The sequence below is a fragment of the Diadema antillarum genome, unplaced genomic scaffold, assembly GCF_040938485.1.
Source record: "Diadema antillarum isolate AM-2024a unplaced genomic scaffold, OU_Dant_1.0 seq00000461_RagTag, whole genome shotgun sequence".
NCBI classification, from domain to species: Eukaryota; Metazoa; Echinodermata; class Echinoidea; order Diadematoida; family Diadematidae; genus Diadema; species Diadema antillarum.
The window spans coordinates 474,313-495,036 of record NW_027271432.1 but is presented as its reverse complement, the minus strand read 5'-3'; the positions used below and the strand labels follow the sequence as shown (position 1 = coordinate 495,036).

At 39.0% G+C, this 20,724-nt stretch overlaps 1 protein-coding gene across 2 annotated transcripts in view; it reads left to right on the top strand.

The window, feature by feature from the left end:
• Positions 1-2,006: 2,006 nt before the first annotated feature.
• LOC139733140 (SNW domain-containing protein 1-like) overlaps positions 2,007-20,724 on the top strand; it is a 132,794-nt gene continuing 114,076 nt past the window's right edge. The window contains exon 1 of one of the 2 annotated variants that reach the window (XM_071643980.1): positions 2,007-2,121. In XM_071643980.1, the coding sequence (XP_071500081.1) occupies positions 2,105-2,121 (17 nt within the window). In that variant the 5' untranslated portion in view covers positions 2,007-2,104. Of the gene's footprint in view, positions 2,122-8,825; positions 9,964-20,724 lie in introns of those variants that run through there. The other variant, XM_071643982.1, reaches the window with a different exon arrangement.

The window sequence follows — 20,724 nt, the reverse complement described above, 5'->3', positions numbered from 1 at the left end:
TGACTTTCAAGAAGATGAGTTTCCACCAAACAAATAATATCAAAATCACACTTCGCTAAAATGGTTTTCCTCAATGAACATGAATCAGACCAACCACCAACATTCCAGCAGCCGATGTTTAACTGACAAGAGCCGTCGCTATCCTACGCTATCTCCTTGGTGGCTCCTTCCACTTCCGCTTGGGGGCCAGCGTTTGGCTTCTTGTATTCTACTCCGTCAATGAAAAGTTTGTCGTGCCGGAAGAACATTTTCTTTCCTGCTTTGAAGGCCTCAGAAGCTACAAATTTCAGTTGCTGCTTCGCTTTACGATCAGACAAGGTCTCATCCTGCTTGATGTACAACTGTGACTTTGCCTCACGAAGTTTGCCTTTGGCCCGTAGGATCCTATCTCTCACCTCGATTGAGCTGACTTTGAAGATGATAGGTCTGGCAGCCCCATCACTCCTTCTTTTTCCAACTCTGTGGGCTACTTCCACCTTTGCATCAATGCCTAGCTCGCCTTTCAAGACACTGTTGACTATTGCGGCAGGGATCTCATCCTTTTTCTCTGGACCATGGTTGCAGAGAAGCAGGTTACATCTGCGAGAGTGACGCTCTAGGTTGTTATTGACGACCTGCAGATTGTCAATTTTTTTTCATGCATGCAGACATGTTCTTTGTGAGAGCCTTTACTAATTTTTCTCAACTTCATCGCTTCTTGCTGCTTCGAAGTCAATCGAGTCTTTCAGCTCAGCTTGTGTAGTTTTAAGTTCCTGGATACACTGCTTCATTGATTCCTGGCCATCTAAATTGGATCTAAGTGCCTATCTGACATATGATTTGAAGTCAGAATCGTCCGCTACATTGCCCGCGCTCATATGTCGTGGCTTTGCTTTATCCCTACTGCCGCCAGCGCCGCCGGCGGAGCGATCACGCAGCTCCACACTGGACCCGAATACTGGCTCCCACAGTAACACAAGACGCAATACGTCGGACTGGGCGAGCTGTTTTCACCGAAGACACGTTTGTGGCGCAACAACAACTCTAGTGAATTCATCAGTTAATAGGGATTCATAAAAGTTACAGACTGAACAAACGAAAAATGACACCTTTTTTTACCGATATGTGAACACTCCCAAGATCGCACGGATGTCATCAACAGGAGAAATTCAGCAATTTGTCGGGGTAGAAAGAGCGAACAGGACACTATGCAAAGCCGCCATTGTACGCTCTTTGATGCTAACAAAGTGCCATAGCACTGTGACTCCTCCATGACTCCTCTCAGACTGGCGCCACCTTTTGGCCGGGAAAAGAGAGGAACGTATTTTTTTGATCGAAGTGAAATGGTTTTATCAGAGTGAAATGGTTTTATCAGAGTGAAATGGTTTTAGTGCAGTGAAATGGTTTCGTCAGAGTGATATGGTACGCCAAAGTGAAATGATTCTTTTTACGGAAAGAAGAAATGATTTATTTTTTTTCTTGAAAAGTGAAATGAATTTTTGTGAAAAGTCAAATGTTTTTGGTTAAAAAGTGAAATACATTTTGTGAAGAGTGAAATGAATTTTTATTTTAAAGTGAAATGTATTTTTGTGAAAAGTGAAATGTAGGCCTATTTTTATTTAAAAGTGAAATGCATTTTTGTGAAAAGTGAAATGAATTTTTATTTATAAGTGAAATGTATTTTTATTTAAAAGTGAAATGTATTTTTGTGAAAAGTGAAATGAATTTCTATCTAAAAGTGAAATGTATTTTTGTAAAAAGTGAAATAAATATTGGTGAGTGAAATGTATTTGTTAAAAGTGAAATGAATATTGGCTGGAGTGAAATGAATTTTGTATTGTTTCCCTAATGGCGTTCCATAGTGCCGTATACTAGTATTAAGATACGGCACTGTCGTAATATACGGCACTGTCGGCAGCCAGTGCAGCGTTTCACTTTCCGACCGAGAGTTGGCCATCTTGGGTGGCGTAGAGTCGTTTACGTGTGTAGTGTGGGTGTGTGTACATGTACGTACGTGCGTACGTAGGATCGGATCGATTTAGTATTCTACACGCAATTAACGAAGGGTAACCTTGACGAAAGACTCACATGTTCAAGCACATTAACTCGAGCTTTCCTGTAAAACATGGTGTCTCTTGCTGAGTAAGTATCACTACTCGTCGTGAAAGTTAAGGTTAGCATGTGGCTTAGATCTGAAGGCATTATTAGGGAGGGGTCTACCATTCACTAACAGGTTACCAACCGTTTCAGTTCTAACGTTAGTCGTTAGTTCGTCACTTGTTCAGTTGTTGACGTTGTTGCTGCTGCCTGTGCAGTGCATGCATACAGCATAGCTTAGGCCGCCGGGCCTTCATTTTGGGCCCTATTTTAAATACTAGCAATTAGAGTCTGTACTATATAGTCTAACAATAGGGCCTAGATCTAGGTCTAGTATAACTAACTTTTAACTAACTAAATACTAGCAATTAGAGTCTGTACTATATAGTCTAACAATAGGGCCTAGATCTAGGTCTAGTATAACTAACTTTTACAAGTTTTAGGGCATAATCGTGATATAGTCCCCACCTCTCCGTTGGGGACTATTAGAATCCCACCTAGTACATTGTTGCTACAGATGTACCTAGTTGAGAGTGTAGCACGTATTGCGTAGTGTGTACAACTGTACCAGTCTTGCGGATTTTGACGCAACTGACGTCATGATTGGTCAATAGCCGTGAGACAACACACACTAAAGTGACACATACACTCTTCATCAGTTCGGGAAACCCACTCACAAGGGGGGCCCCTCCTTATGAGTAACCCGTCCCCCTTATAAGTAACCCCGTCCCCCTTATAAGTAAGTAAGTAAGTCTCCGTACTCAGTCACCACGTCTGCACTCAAGCATTGCCGCGCCGCCGCGCCTGGCGACACTCACGCCAGTGATCGCTCGCATTTCAGCATTCGCATGGGTCGTTTGACATCGCATTTAAATCCATGATTTTAGATATGATGCCTCGAACCGATTTTGCTCAAATTTCGTGAGTAACTAGGAAACTTGTGAAGCTTTATGGACATAATCAAGCGAATTGCCGCAGTCCTTTCATTTTCGCGTTGCATTGCAAAAAAAAGCGTGGAGACTCCTTATAAGGGGTGCCCCGGGGGTTACTTATAAGGGGGACGGGTTACTTATAAGGAGGGGCCCCCCTTGTGAGTGGGTTTCCCGAACTGTCATACACTACTGCATATCTCTGTGTATCTCCCTCTATTACATGGTCGTGATATAGACCTCTAGTCCCCACTCTATGGGAAACTGCGTGTGAATTACACGTGGTGGGGACAATTTCACGACCATAGAGTAGCCACTCCCCCTCTGTTATGCTCGTGATATAGTCCCCACACAACGACGAACTGTGTGTGTTTTGAATGGAGGTGGGGATTATTCCAACAGTATATATACTCGTGATATGGTTTCCCCCCCCCCCCCCCCCACGGCGAACCGGCTGCGTTAATACCGTTATGTATGTCAGTGGGGACAATTTCCACGATGCCTAATGCGGATCGCTACTCAAATCTCTCTCCGTCCTTTTGCCGCCAAAACATGCCTATACCGACATTAGCTGTGCCCGTTTCTAGACACTTTACGTTTTAAACTTGATTTGGAAAATCTTTCTCCTTCCTTTTGCCGCCAAAACATGCCTATGCTGACATAAGCAACAATAATGTTTTAGTTCATGCACAAATCTCGCGTGGATTAGTGACGACAACGTACAATTCTTGAAAAATCAAACGCAAATTCCCCAAATTGCAAGTACCATTGCGATTTAGGCCAAGTAAAAAAAGAAACCAGTTTCTCGTCCTCGCGCGCATCGATTTTGGCCGCCGCATCGATTTTTTTACTATTTACTATTTTCAAAATAGCGCTGAAAATACCAAGAAATTCATAATTCTCGTCCCAGCCCGCTCCCCGCCCGCATCGATTTTCAGTTGCCGCATCGACTTTTTTGATATTTACTATTTTTTCGGCCGCCGAAAAAAAAAATCGACAACTCACCTACCAATCGTGATGTCTCATTTCTAATTACGCCTTGCGTCCTATAGCTGTAGTACAGCTGTAGCTTCTGTAGTGCGTATGTAATAACGCATGCATTTCACACTGTGAGCTCGGCAGGAAGGAATGACCCACAAAGCAGTCGAACTGTAGTTGGATGGGCGCGCGCGCGGGCCTGGGCTGTGATATGATGTACAGCGCACTCGGTACGTCGTGAACGCGATAGCGGCAACATCTTTGCGAACAATTGCTGATATTCCACGCATATTTCGCGCATTGTTCGTATTTTTCCCCGTTTCTCATATTTTAAGCGGATGAATTGTACTGTACAAATGCTTGTGAGGATTGTATCGAGATTGTATACATTTTCATGTCATTGTGACTATGCGCAAGTGTGTGCAGTGTCGGAAGGTACGGTGCCAGTGCAGTTGCCGTGCCGGCCGCGTATGCGTGTCTGTAGCTATAGCTGTCGTAAAGTTACGAACAACTTACGAGCGACTTGTGATCAGTTCTGATGTGCTATACTTATCAGAATTTCCATAATTCAGCACAAGAACTGATCACCATTCGCTTGTAAGTCGTTCGTAACTTTACGAACACAGAGACTCCAACTCTCCCGTTTTCGACGGGAGATCTCCCGCCGAAAACCCATTTTTGCAAAATTTCCCGTTCTCCCGTTTGAGATTTAATTTCTCCCGCCCTGGCTCTTTGTCTCCCGTTGGAAAGGATTTCTTACATATTTCTATCGTATGTTGACAAATAAGCCTTAGATAGCACCAGAGAGCATCTAGAACCCTGGGAATTTCGCGCTTCGCACACATCAACTTTGAGTCTCCCGTTTGCTAGGGGTTTCAGTCGGGAGAATCTCCAGATCAGAAGGTACTTTGGGTTGGAGTCTCTGCGAACAGCTTTATGAAACACCCCCAGGTCTGTCAGCTGTCTGCACGCACGCATGAACACATTCGAATGTGTAGAGGCCCGTACACTCTGCTATGTAACGTTGCATCTGACGGCGATGTATTGTTCTATTTTGAAGAGAAAATGAATGCGCTTTTCCAGCAAATGTAGAATTATCAAATGGGTGTATCTACAAAATAAATAACTTTTCCACGGATTCTGGTTTGTCTCGTATTTCTGCGGGATACTTTTCTTTACGATGTAAATTCACGGACACGGCCGTGAGTCGTATCACCTGTAGTGTGATACAGTCATTCATCATCCAAATGATGAGTGATTATCAAATGTCTTTTTAGAACATGTTAAGAAACATCTTTAAATGTTTAATGCTATAATGCCATATCAGTATCATTTTGACATCCATCTGCAATTGTACAAGCCAGTTTCCAGTTGAATGTGCTACAATTGTACTGTGAAGAGATGCAGATACATAGATACCAGCTGTGTGGACACAAAAAGTCACAAACACCAATGATGAATAGAGCAGTGTTTTGAATATCATGGAATTTATTTCAGTCGTACATTTGTTGATAGAATGTTTTATACCTGTTTTAATTAATAGCACAATACATCAGAATTGCAAGTACACTGGTATCAGAAATGCCATTACAACACTAAATACCAGTATTAAGATGGTCATTTTCCCTTGACATCTGTAGTGGAAAGAAAAAGCAAATGTATTTCTGCATGCATGAAGTTTCATTTCAAGTATGGTACTTATCTATTTGTTTGAAAATGCACAGAGTGCAGGCAAGACATACACTTGGGACCTGGTCTCTCATAACACAGCTACCACAGTGATTTCATTTCATAAATTGGATATAGAAAATAGTAAAGCCCTCTCTCGTTACCTTTCTCAGAATTACCGGACGAGAAACACATATTACTTTCATTTTGACAATCCTCGAAAAAATAGTAAGATATCAAATAGTAAGGACCTCCCTCATCGCCTTGCTCAAAAAACCCGGACGAGAAACTACTTTCTTTTTTTACTTGGCCTTATATTCATTGTGCGTTGCTGCGAAGATATGCGTGTGAATTCGTATGATTCTGTCGAGATAATTTTTCAGTGCCGACTGAGTTGAAATAATAGGGCCTATGTGTGAATTTCCTTCCTTAAGTCGCCATATTTTTTTTGCTTATAAATTTCTATTGCCATACTCGGAAAATGAATTGTTCTCGCGCTCCGATTCGCAACATTTAACCGCGCTGTACGGTGCAGGCCCGTCTGAAATAAAAAAACAAAAGTCAAGTTTGTTAATCTGAAAACGACAACTTTCGGATTACTAGTTCGTAAAAACAAGCATCTTTCCATTGTCGGACTAATAACTTTGGACTGAGATTTAAACCTTCGGCATAGTGAACTGTAACAATAACTTGCTACCTTTTCTTCATTGACATTTCATGAAGCAGCGTGCGTTTCGGTAGTTTGAAATGTGTAAATGTTGCGATTTCTTTCCCGTGCTAGTGCAGATTAAGTTCGGTCACGGCGAAAGTTCCTGTAGCCATTACGAAATTAGAGAAAAAAATAATGCAAGTCTTTTCAACAATGTATAACACACTTCCGTATAGACTTTTATTAGTTTTGTACAAAAACTGCAAGTCCGAGATTCTGCAACGCTTTTGCGTTTTAAATACAGCGTTGCGTGTGGTTTGATGGACGTGCATAATATGGACAGTTGCGTTTGAACGCAATTGAGTTTAACTGAGTTTCCTACAATTTTATAGTTTCGTATATGAATCCAAACGCAAGCCTTGGCGTTCCGTGTGATTTGATGGACTTGCATTTGATTTTCAGAATGGATCTTGATTTTTAATTTTGCGTACGAAATAAAAAAACAATTAATACAAGTTTTTTCAACAATAACGCACTTCCGTTGATGTTTAGAGATGCGTTTGAACGCAGTTTCTTATAGTTTCGTACAAAATCGCAAGTCTTCTCTGGCGGCTGTGCTCTTCCATTGGAATACTAGTACAGTGTTTCGTGTGATTTGATGGACTTGCATTTATTTTGATTTAAAAAAAACAATGCAAGTCTTTTCAACAATAATGCACTTCCGTATATAGATGTTCAGAGTGGTATTAAACGCAGTTTCTATAGTAGTAATTAGTAAATAAAAAAAAACAATGCCAGTCTTTTCAACAATAACGGACTTCCGTATATGTTCAGGGATGGTTTTAAATGCAGGTTCTATAGTTTTGTATGAAAACCGTACATCTCTGCAACGCTCTTGCGTTTGAATACAGCGATTTTTTTTTTTCATTTTTTATTTCTAGAGTTGTCTTTAAAGGCAAATAGAGTTGTGATTTCATACACCTGCATTTGATTTGGGATTTGCATTTAATTACATAGTTGCATTTTAATTAATTTTCTAGTGAAATCATGAAAACGCAAACAAAATTTCACATGACAAATACATAATCATGTGAAATAATACATGAAGTATGCAAGTGGGGGAGACCGTTATCAATAAGAAAATTGTTTGCTTTGGACAAAGGCCTCTCAACATTATGCCTTAATTGTTACATTTTTTTTTCTTTTTAACTAGAGGTACGGAACACATGTAGAATACAATACTGCATAACATAAAATCTGTTTTGTGCACAAACTGCAGCGAAAATTATGACTAAATAAATGAGATAATAAATGAATAAGAAATGAATAAAGAAATAGAATAGCTGAATCGACCCACATCAAAGCCTTAAAATTCAAAGTAGTTTTCCGTTTATTCAAAAATGTAATAACATTTATAAGAAATTAACTATAAAAATTGCATCAGAGTAAAGGGAAAATACGGAAAATGCATTTAACTGACATAATACTACAGCAATAGCAATGACATTGCATGATCATGATCATCATTATCATCATCATAAATCAATATAGATACCACGACGCACGCACCCAACTTGCGCTTGCATGCCTCGGACGGGCCCACCGAATTCTTAATTGTTATAGGGTAATTGAAACATTTTCTTTCCTTTTGTTCTGCTAAAAATATATTGTAGGCTACTTGTTTTCATCACATTGTTCAGTGTAGTATTCTGGCGGTAGTTGAGTCAGGGTTTTTTTTTTCTCCCTCTCTCTCTCTCTTCTCTCTCTCTCTCTCTCTCTCTCTCTCATTCTTCCACTCAAAGAGGAATCCGGTACAATGCTCTAAACGTGTAAAGAAGAAAAAAAAAATTGAAGTAACAATATTATGTAAACAAAAATCGGAACATAGAAAAGGAAAATGACAAGAAAAATGATTGACGAGAGGCAATTCGAACTTCGAGAAAGTCACACAAAAACAACAACAACAACAACAAAGCAATCATTTGTCCGATAAATCCAAGCAAGATAAACCTTGTGGGCAATTCCGCAGTTAGGTGGACATGACATGGATAAAAGAAATGTGCCTCTTTATCTTACTCCTTGATTTAGGTATCAACTAATGAAATCATCGGTCGAACTGCTAAAAAAATTTGCATGAACATTTGTCATGATGCAATAATTGAAATTAATGCAACACTTTGTTTGAAGTAACTTGAATTTTTGCACACTTTTTGTTACAAGACATTGATTTTTTTGTCATGTCCTTTTTTCGTAACGTTACTAACCAGCCCTTTAAGTTGCCATAGCAATTCTAATATTTCTTGGATTGTATTCATTCTTTTCTATATCATAAACATGGGAAGGATGAATATGTTTTTGACATAATTTTGACTTGAAATGAATAAATGGTAATTTTGTAGTAATAACAAATATCTAAATTTGTTCAAATGTAACGTTACTAACCGCGGAATTGCCCTTGTGGAAATTGTCCCCACTGCCATATATAACGCAACGGGTTCCCTGTGGAGGGGGGACTATATCACGAGTATAATACTGTTGGAATAATCTCCATCTCCTTTCGAAACACGCACAGTTTATCATTGTGTGGGGACTATATCACAAGCATAACAGAGGGAGGAGCTACTCTATGGTCGTGAAATCGTCCCCATCACCGTGTAATTCGCACACAGTTTCCATAGAGTGGGGACTATATCACGACCATAATAGACGGAGATACACGGAGATAATAGAGAGTGTGAAGACCAAGCGTCTTTGGTGAAGACAGAACTCCCGTGCGCGTTGAGATGACCAATCAAGACGAGAGCAGACAAGCGCAGCACAGGGAGATTTTATACATGTACATGTACAGTTGTGTGCAAGGTAGCTGTCGGGATTCTATTAGTCCTCACCGGTGACGTTATAACCGAGGTGGGGACTACACCTATATCACGATTATGCCAGTTTTAGTTGGGTGTCCAACACATCGACACCCTAATGTTTTTCTATCAGTAGATAGAAATTTGCCAATGACGTCCTAGCATTTCTGATCTTGCAGTTAAGACGCAATCTTCGCATAAAATCTTCTGATGTTAAAACCGCAGCTTACACCAGACCTACAGTTAAATTTTACAAAAGTTAATGTTGGTTCGATCAATTGTAACGTTAACAATAACGGTTAACGTTAGAGTAAATTTGGTATATGCTTCCACAGTTTGGGACTCATCTTCCTGACTTCCAAGAACCTCATCCACAAAGTGGAAATGGTCCAGAGAAGAGCTTCAAGATTCACTTTGAATCGCTGACGCTACCATGTTCCATAACACCTCAAGTGTCACCAAAATGCTGCAAGAACTTGATTGGACCACTCTGGAACAGCAGAGAAAATGACAGGCTAATCACGATGTACAAAATACACAATATTATAATCTTACTCATCTTATTTCAGCACAGGACTACAGTACAGTACAGTGTATAGTAACAACATCAAACAGGTTACTCAGTTGACGAGAGCCACGCAACCACATTCCTATCAGGTACCATACTCGAGAACTGAATCGCATGGATCACATCGCCATTGGGGCATTGGCATTGGTTCTTTCCAACTAAGAACTGTAAGGAGTTGGAATTCCCTGTCGTCGGAAATTGTTTCAGCACCATCTGTGGGATCATTTCGTGACCGACTAAGTAAGGGTTGATCACAGTGGCTAGTTATTTTCTTCAAATTTATTATGTGGGCAAGTCCAAGATAAGGTCCCCTCAGAATGCAAAATTTCATCTTTGTTCAATATTGACATATTTGGTATCATTTTGAAGCTTATGAGTTGAAGTTTTGATTTCCGTGGAGGAAAAAATGATATTATTTAAATGTATGCAAATTTCAAGGGCTTCATTTGCATAAATGTGAAACACAGCGTTACGTATGGGACATTTATAGAAATTCATATTAATTCAAAGGAAAGCAAATAATATTTTATCAATACATGTATGTGGACATGAGAAGTTCATCACATAGTTTAACTTGGTATGAAAATTTAGGGATTATGCAAATTATGATGCAAATTAGCTCGTGTCCTATCATGAGATGTCCCATACGTAACAAAATGAGGTCATTTTTTTAGGTTTTTTCTGAAATTACTACGGTTATTTTAATGCCCTTTTGAAAAGTTCTAATTTATTGTTTAGAGAAATTAAATACCAGAGAAAAAAAAGATAAAAAAGTAAAAGAAATATTTTTTATTAGGCATTGAAATAATGATACGTATGGGACAAATGTGTTACGTATGGGACATCCTCATACATAGTGCATGTGAATGCATGTAGTTAGCTGGGAAGGTCTCTCAGTACACAAATGGTCAATCATCCTGAAGAAAGCATCCCAACATTGTAGCTACTTTTTGAGTTATAGACACTTGAAACAATACATGAACATGACTGAACAATTTTCAGAAATGGGGAGGGGAAAATGGCAAAATACACAATGAAAAATCAGCATTAACAGGATGGTATAGTTATTTGTAGAAATGGGGATTCAGTTTTCAACATTTAAAGAGATGATTGGAAACCAATTATATGAATTACTTAAGAGCATAAAATCCTAAGACGAGAGAAATTCAAAGTTTATGTGATGGAGATCCAATTTGAAATGGTTGTGATATATATATATAAAAAAAGTAAAATGATTTTTTTTTTTTTATTGCAAGTGGTACACAAATTGTCCTTATTCAGTTTTCAGTAGTAGCCACAACAAAATTCATGGGTATACATACTGAGGTGTGACTCGAATCAATGACCTGACTGCTAGACAGACATCATACATGTATATCTACTCGATCACTGGGGTTCCACGCATCAGGTATTACTTACTTATCAAACTTAATATTTCTTGTGTCAAGTTGTTTTTTATTGAAACTAAATGGCAAACTGCCCTTCATCAATGGAAGTAAACACTTTAATAAACTATTCAATTTTTCAGTAGTGACTATCCTGATAAAAATAGGGCATAGGTTGTACATACTCAGGTTGGTCATAAAAAATATAGAATATCATTGAATGTGATTATGATGGTAAATATCTGGGGAATATTGTTCCCTTGTCAATCTGGATCAGTATTTGAGTAATTTCAAGTGATTCCACCTCAATAATTATGCAAAAATTTGTTCATGGGTATATTACAAAATTATTTTGCAAAATACCCATAAACATGGTTCTCCACACACTAAACGAATGGGGGACAGAGGGCATGCATACCCAGGTTGATCATAAAAATATAAAAATATGATTGAATATGATTATGATGGTGAATATTTGGGGAATATTGTTTCCTTGACAATCTGGATCAGTATTTGAGTAGTTTCAACTGATTTTACTTCAATAATCATGCAAACTACCCATAAACATGGTTCTTCACACACTAAATGAATGGGGGACAAACTGTCCCATACGTAACTGTCCCATACGTAACACGTCATGTCTGTCTTTAATTAGAACCTGTAATTAGAGCTTTTTGCCTAATGACATGAAACTTACCTGTGATAATCTTGAGTGTTGTGACTTTCATCACAGTGAGTTACAAGTTGTAGAATGATATACTTTCAGAGAGTTTTGAGGTTGAAAAAAATGTTCAAAAAAACAAAATTTTTCTGGTCCCATATGTAACGGCACATATTTTCTCTTCTAGAATATAATTGTCAAGGTCATTTTTCTCAATTTTTTACATGATTATACTTCTTCTAGATATCAATCACCATGATGAAGTTCAGTATGATCAAAGGCCATTAACACTATTTTTCAGGTCATAAAAAGTCTCGAATGTCCCATACGTAACGTGCGCATTATCTTGGACTTGCCCATGTGCTTGTAAATATCCGTAAATAAACTGCATAATGGAAATAGCACAGTCTGCAAGAATCTTCAGCCTATTGAAGGAGGCAGACTTAACCAGAAGAAGAATTCACAGGTGCGCATTAAAAATGCGATTTGCGGTACACGCTCCAAAATAATTGCTTCGAACGCGTGGGTTGTTAATGTTATTTTGACGCACTCCATTGCGCTGTAATTTTGAAGGCAATTGGAACCCGCAACAACACCCCTACTTTATTGACAATACGTGTGAAATGCATGTAAATGCTTCCAATGTGCATTTATAATCTATGGTATCATTGTTTTGCTGTTGATCTTGTTTGTTATCGGGTTTTTCAGTAATATTTGGACATCATCACATCCCCAGTGAAGAATGCAAAGAACCACTGCATGCTGCTGCGCGTAGTCTCATGCGTGAAAGTTCATTCTATACGCAATGCTATAGACTTGGTGTCTGTTTCATTGTACAGTGTCGATGTGTTGAACACCTGGTCTGCTATAGAGTAAAAAACCCCCAGTTTTCGGCTGGCCTCGAGAATCCGGACACCTATAATGTCATCACAAGCCAGCAAATTCTATTGTCACAACACCTGCATATATCACATCGTTTCACACACTGGCACTGTTGTTCACAACAGGAAAGTGCCTTAGTCACCTCAAAAAATCCTTCTAAAATCCTAATTTTTGCCGTCAAAAATGCAGAATTGGCGCAACTTTTCCAAAGCGTGCGAATTAAGTCCCATGTCAAGAATCGGGGTCTCCGAAAAAGTGCTTAAAACTGAGAAATACGCCGATCTCTTGCGAGATTTTTCGCCTATCACAAGCTCAGAGTCAAAAGAAAAAGAAAATCTCTGTACGTGCCGATGCAGTGACTAAATGTACAGGGGTTGAATGCAAGTGCCGACTCGCCAGAATTCGGACACCAACGGGCGCCCGAAACGTCCCCGATGCAACCTTGCGCCGTCGCCAACAAGGTATGGCGCGGCGCATTTTTCAGCGGCCTTGTACACGCATTAGACATTGAACACGTATAGCGCGCATCCCATTTCTGGAGAGGCCAGACGGATGGGGGATTTTGTTAAATTTTATGATGTATTTAACAAAATCAACATTGAAAAAAAGTAGTTTTATATATTTTAACATACACTGTGCAGCCATTCCATGTAACTAGACACCTGGACCTCAAAATTTCAAGTTCAACTAATTAAGAAAGATGATTCATATTCAGTTAGGTATACATTCAAAGGGTGTAAATCTAATTTTTCACTGCTTTTCACTTTCAAACAGCCAAGTTACACCTCCTGGAACAAAGATCAAATTTGCTACCAAAATGATGCTATTTTAGTACTTCTTTTAATTTCACTAATTAAGACGTGTTCTATTATCTGTAGATTCATTTTTTTTTTCATAAATTGTCTTATTTTATACCCATTTTACCATATCATGTTGGTTTTTTCATTTACATGTAATGAGCTTGACAATATTTTAGATTGAAAACACCCTCGAAATGTGTCACGCGATTCACAAAAATATGTCTTTATTATAGATTGCTGAAAAAGTAGTAGATTGCATGAACTGTAGTTGATGAATAATGAGTCCTCAATCATACCAGGAAACAAGGTTTCCATTTGTAAACCCCTTCATTGTGAAAAACACCAGAACAACAGTGTCACACGAGTCACGCAAGGGTTTTTTTAGGGTTGTCACGCGAGTCACAGTTTACAAATTTGAAAAAATTAGGGAGAATGATCGAGATTTTATTAAAATTAAATTCTGTCTTGAAATTGAATCATGTAAAATGTTCAATTATACCAATAAAGGTAAATATTTTATGTTATTTGGTATATAAATTGATACAATGTGTAATGATAAGTAATGTACTGTACATAGCTATTTAAACTGGATTGCCAACTTCCATTGGGTTGGTCAATAGAAGAAATGGTAGATGGGTGGCTGCCTCCTCAACAAGAAAGCATAATGCATCAGGAACTCTTCATGAAATTTACAACTACATGTACTGTATTACATGTCAGCTCCAGTTCTGTTTAGTTCTTGGAACATTGCTTCACGAAGTGCCAACAATCAGCAAATTATGAAGATGACAAGAAAATGGCTTCAAGTCTTCCCTCAAATTTTGCTGTCCTCCAAATCGACTTTGCTGAGAATTATTCATGCTCCTATAAAGATGAAGTCCAATCTGCCATTTTGAATCAGGTGCAAATAGCTCGCTAGACATCAGTAATGTGGCCCCAGGAGAACACTTTCATATCATCATCAGTGAGTGGGCCTATTAATTAGACCATGGCAAACCAGTATTATGTTGTCGTTTTTGTGGATGAGCTTCTGTCATTGGTCAGCAGTGAAGTGAAATTGGTCAAAATATGGTCAGATGGTCCTGCAAGCCCATTCAAAAATAGATTTGCTGACAGTGCTTATGGGGAAACACAACACTGACCTACAATAGAGGGAAATTTCAGCAATACAGATAAGTCATGGGAAAGGTCCAGTTGACACATTGGAGTAAGCCTGAAGCGGCAGAGCTCTGGTTATGTGAAAAATCGAAAACTTGTGCTCAAAACCACTGCTGAGGAATTCTGTCTTGGTGTAAATTTTTTCAGCCATTCCTACAACACCCATCACAACAAAGGGAAGTTAAAGATTATTTTGAGGGTTTGTATTTGCCTAGCATCTTTTGAGTAGCAGCACCACTTAACCATCACTTTAATCACCTTCAAAGAGTGAATAGCCTGTCGGGGAAAAAAAAAATAAGGGTTCACTTCTCAGAGAAGCAGTGGTGATTTATCCAATAATGGTGATAATGATGGTGGAAATGAGGATACCATCCAGAAAACAAGCACTACAAGTGCAGGCCCAGAAGTCAATAAGATGGTGGCAGTTGCCTTCAGCAGAAAGCATCCCACAGCTATACATGGCACAAGCTTGGAAAGTAGTTAGAAGGAAGGTTTAAAAGAGCCGTGGCAGCCTGCATCAGACATTTTATGCAAAGTGCAGCTGCCATATCTTATCAACAAGAGGAGACTTAGTTAAAGTTCATGAATGAAGAGATTGAGTCTTTAAAAAGAATTGTAAAAAGAATTAGATAAAATAAAACAGCCCCAGCAAACTAGGCATGAAAACCATCTCCACAAAGCAATGACAAACTTTCTCAAACTACAGAAAAGACACTCTGACAAAGAAAATTGGAAAGTACAGTTATTTTTAGTAGTTTACTGTAAAAAAAAAGACCAGACATGGTGATCACTCTTCATATCAGACTCAATAATGGTAGATAAGAAATCAAAACATTATGTGTGAGCATTATTTTTTATAAGAAGAGCTGAGGACTCTTTGTGCATCAAAGTAACCTTCAAGTTTCAAAAGAGCTCAAATGGATCCATACAAGTCCATATTCAGCATAAACCCAAGGAAAGTTTGAGTTTGATTCATTTTGAATAAAAGACTTGTTGATAGATTAACAAATTACATTAGTTAAGAAAGAAAAAGGAAATTAGTAAAAAAGAATGATTTCCAGAACTCTTGATTTGAATGGGGGGGGGGGGGGGGAAGAGGTTAAAATGAATTTTTGCTGGATGTTTTATGTATTACATGACCTATAGGCTCCCATGATCCCATCAGAGATTGGAATTAAATGATTCCTTATTTGTTTTAAAGATATGTGTGATGAAACTAACCATAAATAGCATGTTTGGTCGAACATTTAGCTCACTTTACTCAATAAAATCAGTATAGTTGGCTCGACTTTTGGTCCTGACTGATACTCGTCACGCGAGTCACACCAGCGTGTCACGCGAGTCACATTTTTATTATGCCAATTGAGTTGAAAGGAAAAGTCAAGGCCTGATAAAATTTTGACTATTAATTGCCTACTGTCTCAAAATTGAATGCACAAAATTCTGTGTACATACAGTAGGACAAGTACTTTCTTACAAAAAGCAAGTCAAGTACAGCAATGTCAGAAATCTTCAATAGTGTGGTGTCACGCTAGTCACAACAAGAAAAGTGAAGTATCTCTAACAAAAATGACTTCACAGCAAAGATTTCTATGAGTCAATGTGAAGGGTCAATACCTCAATTGAAATATGTAAAATAAACAGGTCTGCAAAATATGTTTTTCAAGTACTCAACCATAAGTTAAAATTTTGTATAAATGTCACGCGAGTCACAATGGAATGGCTGTGTGGTAGATATAATTTTGTGTATTTGAGTTGAACAAATATCGCAGACAAGCTTGGTGTCCGAAAACTGGTGGCTTTACTCTACCTAGAAAGCATGTTGCCCATTTTTCGACCGTCCGTGCCAAAAACTGACACCTAGATTTCGCACAATAAATTTGTTACTATTACGCTGATAAGAAATGCAGGGATGCAGATAAAGCATGTGCATAAACTAATACCGATCACCAACCTAAGGATTTACTTGCAAAATTTATATTGAGGTACATATACTTTAAAGTGAGGCAGTCCTCACGAATTTGAAAAAAAAATGTTTTTGTTGGTACTGTACCTCTAATGAACTACTTTCACCAAAAACAAACTTTCAAATCACCAAATAAGCTCGTAAATTTTGGTTGAAAAAGTGTGAATCTGCATGGTGAATATGCTAATGAGCAAGTCTTGGCGGAGAGTCAGACGTCACTGAGGCACAACAAAATCTTTCTTTTCTTTTCCCAGCCGTGTTCTGCTCATTATGCATATGCTCACTAGTTACCCGGATGCATGAAGAAGGTGATGGCTAATATTTTACTTTGTTTTTACACACTGTGTGTGTGTGTGTGTGTGTGTGTGTGTAATTGTGTATTGTATATTCGTGCAGTATACGTGTGTTGGACGGTACTACTAGATCAAGGTAGATAACCCGGTTTGCCCTTCGCGCGTTTCCAGTCTATCACAGCGCAGCTGCAGCCCTGTCGCCGCACTTGCAGTTAGCTGTTTATGTTCTATAGTACGTGCGTACGTAGAAACGGTTCTACACATTTATTTACACTAGAGGGCCAGGGGCGACTGCAATCGGCGTCGTCTGGTCGGGCTATCTTTCATCATGCCGATTGATGTGTCAAGCAGTATTTTGCTCGAATCGTAGAGGAAATTGCCCAGGAAAATCGTTTTTTTTTTCCATCCCAGACCCAGGACAGGACTATATTATCAAACAGGCTACTCAGTTGACGAGAGCCTCGCAACCACACTCCTATCAGGTACCATGTTCGAGAACTGAATCGCATCGCCATTCGTTCTTCCCAAGAACTGTAAGGAACTGGAATTCCCTGTCGTCAGAAATTGTTTCAGCGCCATCTGTGGGATCATTTCGAAACCGTCTAACGATTGATCACAGTGGCTAGTTATTTTCGTCAAATTTTCTATGTGCTTGTAAATATCTGTAAATAAATTGTATTATAATGTAAATAGCACCAGTCTGCAAGAATCTTCAGTCTATTGAAGGAGGCAGACTTAATCAGAAGAAAAAGAAGAAGAAAAAAGGATCGTGAAAGGTGCGCTGCATGGCTGAGAAATCTCGGTACAACGAAGCCGAACATAAGAACTTACAAGCATTCTCGATATCGTGTTGTAGGCCTGTGCGAGGACCATTTTGAGAAGCATTGTTTTGACGTGGACAGGCAGGCTGTGGCCCTCGGTTATAAACCGAGAAAACTCCTGAAGCCAGATGCAATCCTGACCATATTTGCTCATATGAGTTATAAAGCAGAAACACCTCGAGCATCGATTTCAAAGAGAACCGAAGAAAGGAAGCGAGAGAGGTAAGGAAAGTGGCTAGCTATGTTTCATTTACGGTGGGGCTGCAGCCGGGGTTGAACTGCAGTGCCGACTGGATCTGCGCGGCAAAGTGAGCGAAATCATATCACTGCGGCCCCCTGTTTTTACCCTGCCCGGTAGAAGTCATATTCGTTTCATATCTGAGTACTTACAGAAATGTCGAGATAGAAACAATATTTTCTTTGAAGAATTTGAGTCTCTTATGCCCAGGTAATATTCGGTTTGAATGCCAAACTCGGTTAGACTGAGTATGATAAGAATGCGCGCGAGAGTGGTTTGTACGCACAGTAGTATGCAACACGGACGGAAGCTCGAAAAGGACCGTACCTATTTGATGGTATATTTGATTTTAAAATATCTATAAATTCATGTTTACAATTTTATTTTTATATTATTATTTGTAAATAAGCTTGAAATATTTTGTTTGAAATAATAAAAACTCATATTTTCACACTTTAAGACAAAATCATATGTGATCATTTTGAACACTTAAATTGGTTTTCTGAGGCACGGCTGTCAACTTGGTGAGTTGGGCATCACTGACGTTGCACCTTTTTGCAGGCTCTTACACGATCACTTGCAGAATTATTTTTCAAAAATTGCATTCGGAGACAGTGTTTGATTTCCACGCGTATAAAGTGGTGAAAGGTTATATTTTTTACTCTTCTTAATTATCAGTACAGTATGTCCCAAAAAAGATTACAACGGGGCCCTCCGCAATGATATCTTTAAAAATAGTGAATCCATCTAAATACAAATTCAGGGTATGAAACTATAACTCATTGCCCACATCTTACAGAAAACCCCACTCGATTTGCTTCAGTGGTCAAAGAGAAATAGGGAATTTTGTAGAGGATGTCGGGAATCTCTTCTGTCCAAGTTCTGTCTATTATTCACACACAAGATCATCGAAATGCTAAACTCGGAAGAATCCGATTCATGACATGCTTTACAACAATCCACATTACTCTGTGACCCCTTAACCAAATCGAATGGGGATTTCTGCTAAATAGAGCTAAAATGTTATATCTTAAGACCCTGAAGTAGCATGAAAAAAATTTAATCATATTGGGCATTATCAATGCGAAAATCTTATTGTAATTTTTTTGGGGACATACTGCAGTAAGTCGCCCCAAAAATTACAACCAGATTTTCGAATTGATAACACCCAATATGATCACCCTGTCTCAGTGCTACTTCAGGATCTTACTGTAACATCTTAGCTCTATTTTGCAGAAAACCCCATTCAATTTGGTTAAGCGGTCACAGAGAAATGTGGATTGTTGGAAAGCATGTCATGACTCTGATTCTTCCAATTTTAGCAATTCAATGCTCTTGTGTGTGAATAATAGACAGAATTTGGACAGAAGAGATTCCCGACATCCTCTACAAAATTCCCTATTTCTCTTTGACCACTGAAGCAAATCGAATGGAGTTTTCTGTAAGATGTGGGCAATGAGTTATAGTTTCATACCCTGAATTTGTATTTAGATTGATTCACTATTTTTAAAGATATCATTGCAGAGGGCCCCGTTGTAATTTTTTTTTGGACATACTGTACAGTGAAAATTCTCAGGACTGCCTCCCTTTAAAGAAACTTAAATGCGGAAGCAATTTAGTGAGCATGAATCGACCGCCTGCACCCACCGTTCAACCGCCTACGCCCATGCTTCGATGTACCGTTGTACGCCTATGAATGGATTAGCGCACGTGCCATGATTCTACTACGCATGGATGAGAGCTGTATACATCGCACTATATGAGAGCGCGGTACTCAGTATACGCCATGCTGTATCCTCAGTACGAGAGATTTGCGTTCTTCACGTACGCACAGATTCAACGCGCATACTTTTATGTCGAACCATGGCGCATCTTGCAAATTCTGGCACAGGTGGCATGCAGATATCTATACAAATAGCATGTAAACGCAGAAACTATCTCAGAAACTGCCGCCACCGTGGCTATACAGTGTATGTGTACACGCTGTATACATTCAATATACTTTCAGTACATATAAACTGACTAGTAACTTCGAAACTTGGAATGAAACAAGTCTATACGTGTTGCTATGCAACTTTACTTACCCGTTAACGTAACCTTGAACTGCTTATAAATGCGAGCTGACCTTTGGAGGGTCACGACAATGATTTCGGAGGTTCGGTGACGTGGCCCACTGTCATGCTCTTTGGAACGTGTGGAGGTAGTTGCATCATGTGAATTCCGCACTTGATTTACGCCATTTTTTATTCATGAACTAGGAGAGAATGCACTTACCTTTATATTCTTAAGAGTGGTCGATTCATGGGCAACATGCTTTACCAAACATTAGAATGTGTGCTCATCGTCATCGACCACCTATTTTTAGATCAACCGCTTGTATCAAACTCAAAAGTAGGCCCTACGTCTGGGACCGGGCAGGCTTTTGATTGTGTATTCCATAGGAGGCTTCTCAAGCTAAAACACCTCAGCATTAATTGGAATGTGTTGAGCTGGATTGAGAGTTTTCTCTCGGATCTGATATGATAGGATGCAAAGGGTCATTGTCCATGGTGAGGCTTCTTCATGGAGGGCAGTCTGTAGCAAAATTATTCCACGGGCATGACAGGGAAGTGTTCTAGGTCTGGTACTGTTCCATATATTTGTGAATGCTATTTCTGAAGATGTCGACTGTAATATGAGACTGTTCGCAGATGATGCCAAATGCTGGCAGTCAGTTACTGAATTAGTGATCCTGGTGATCACACAGTTACTGCAGGATACCATCTACAAGCTTTAGGTCTGATCTCGGATATGGCAG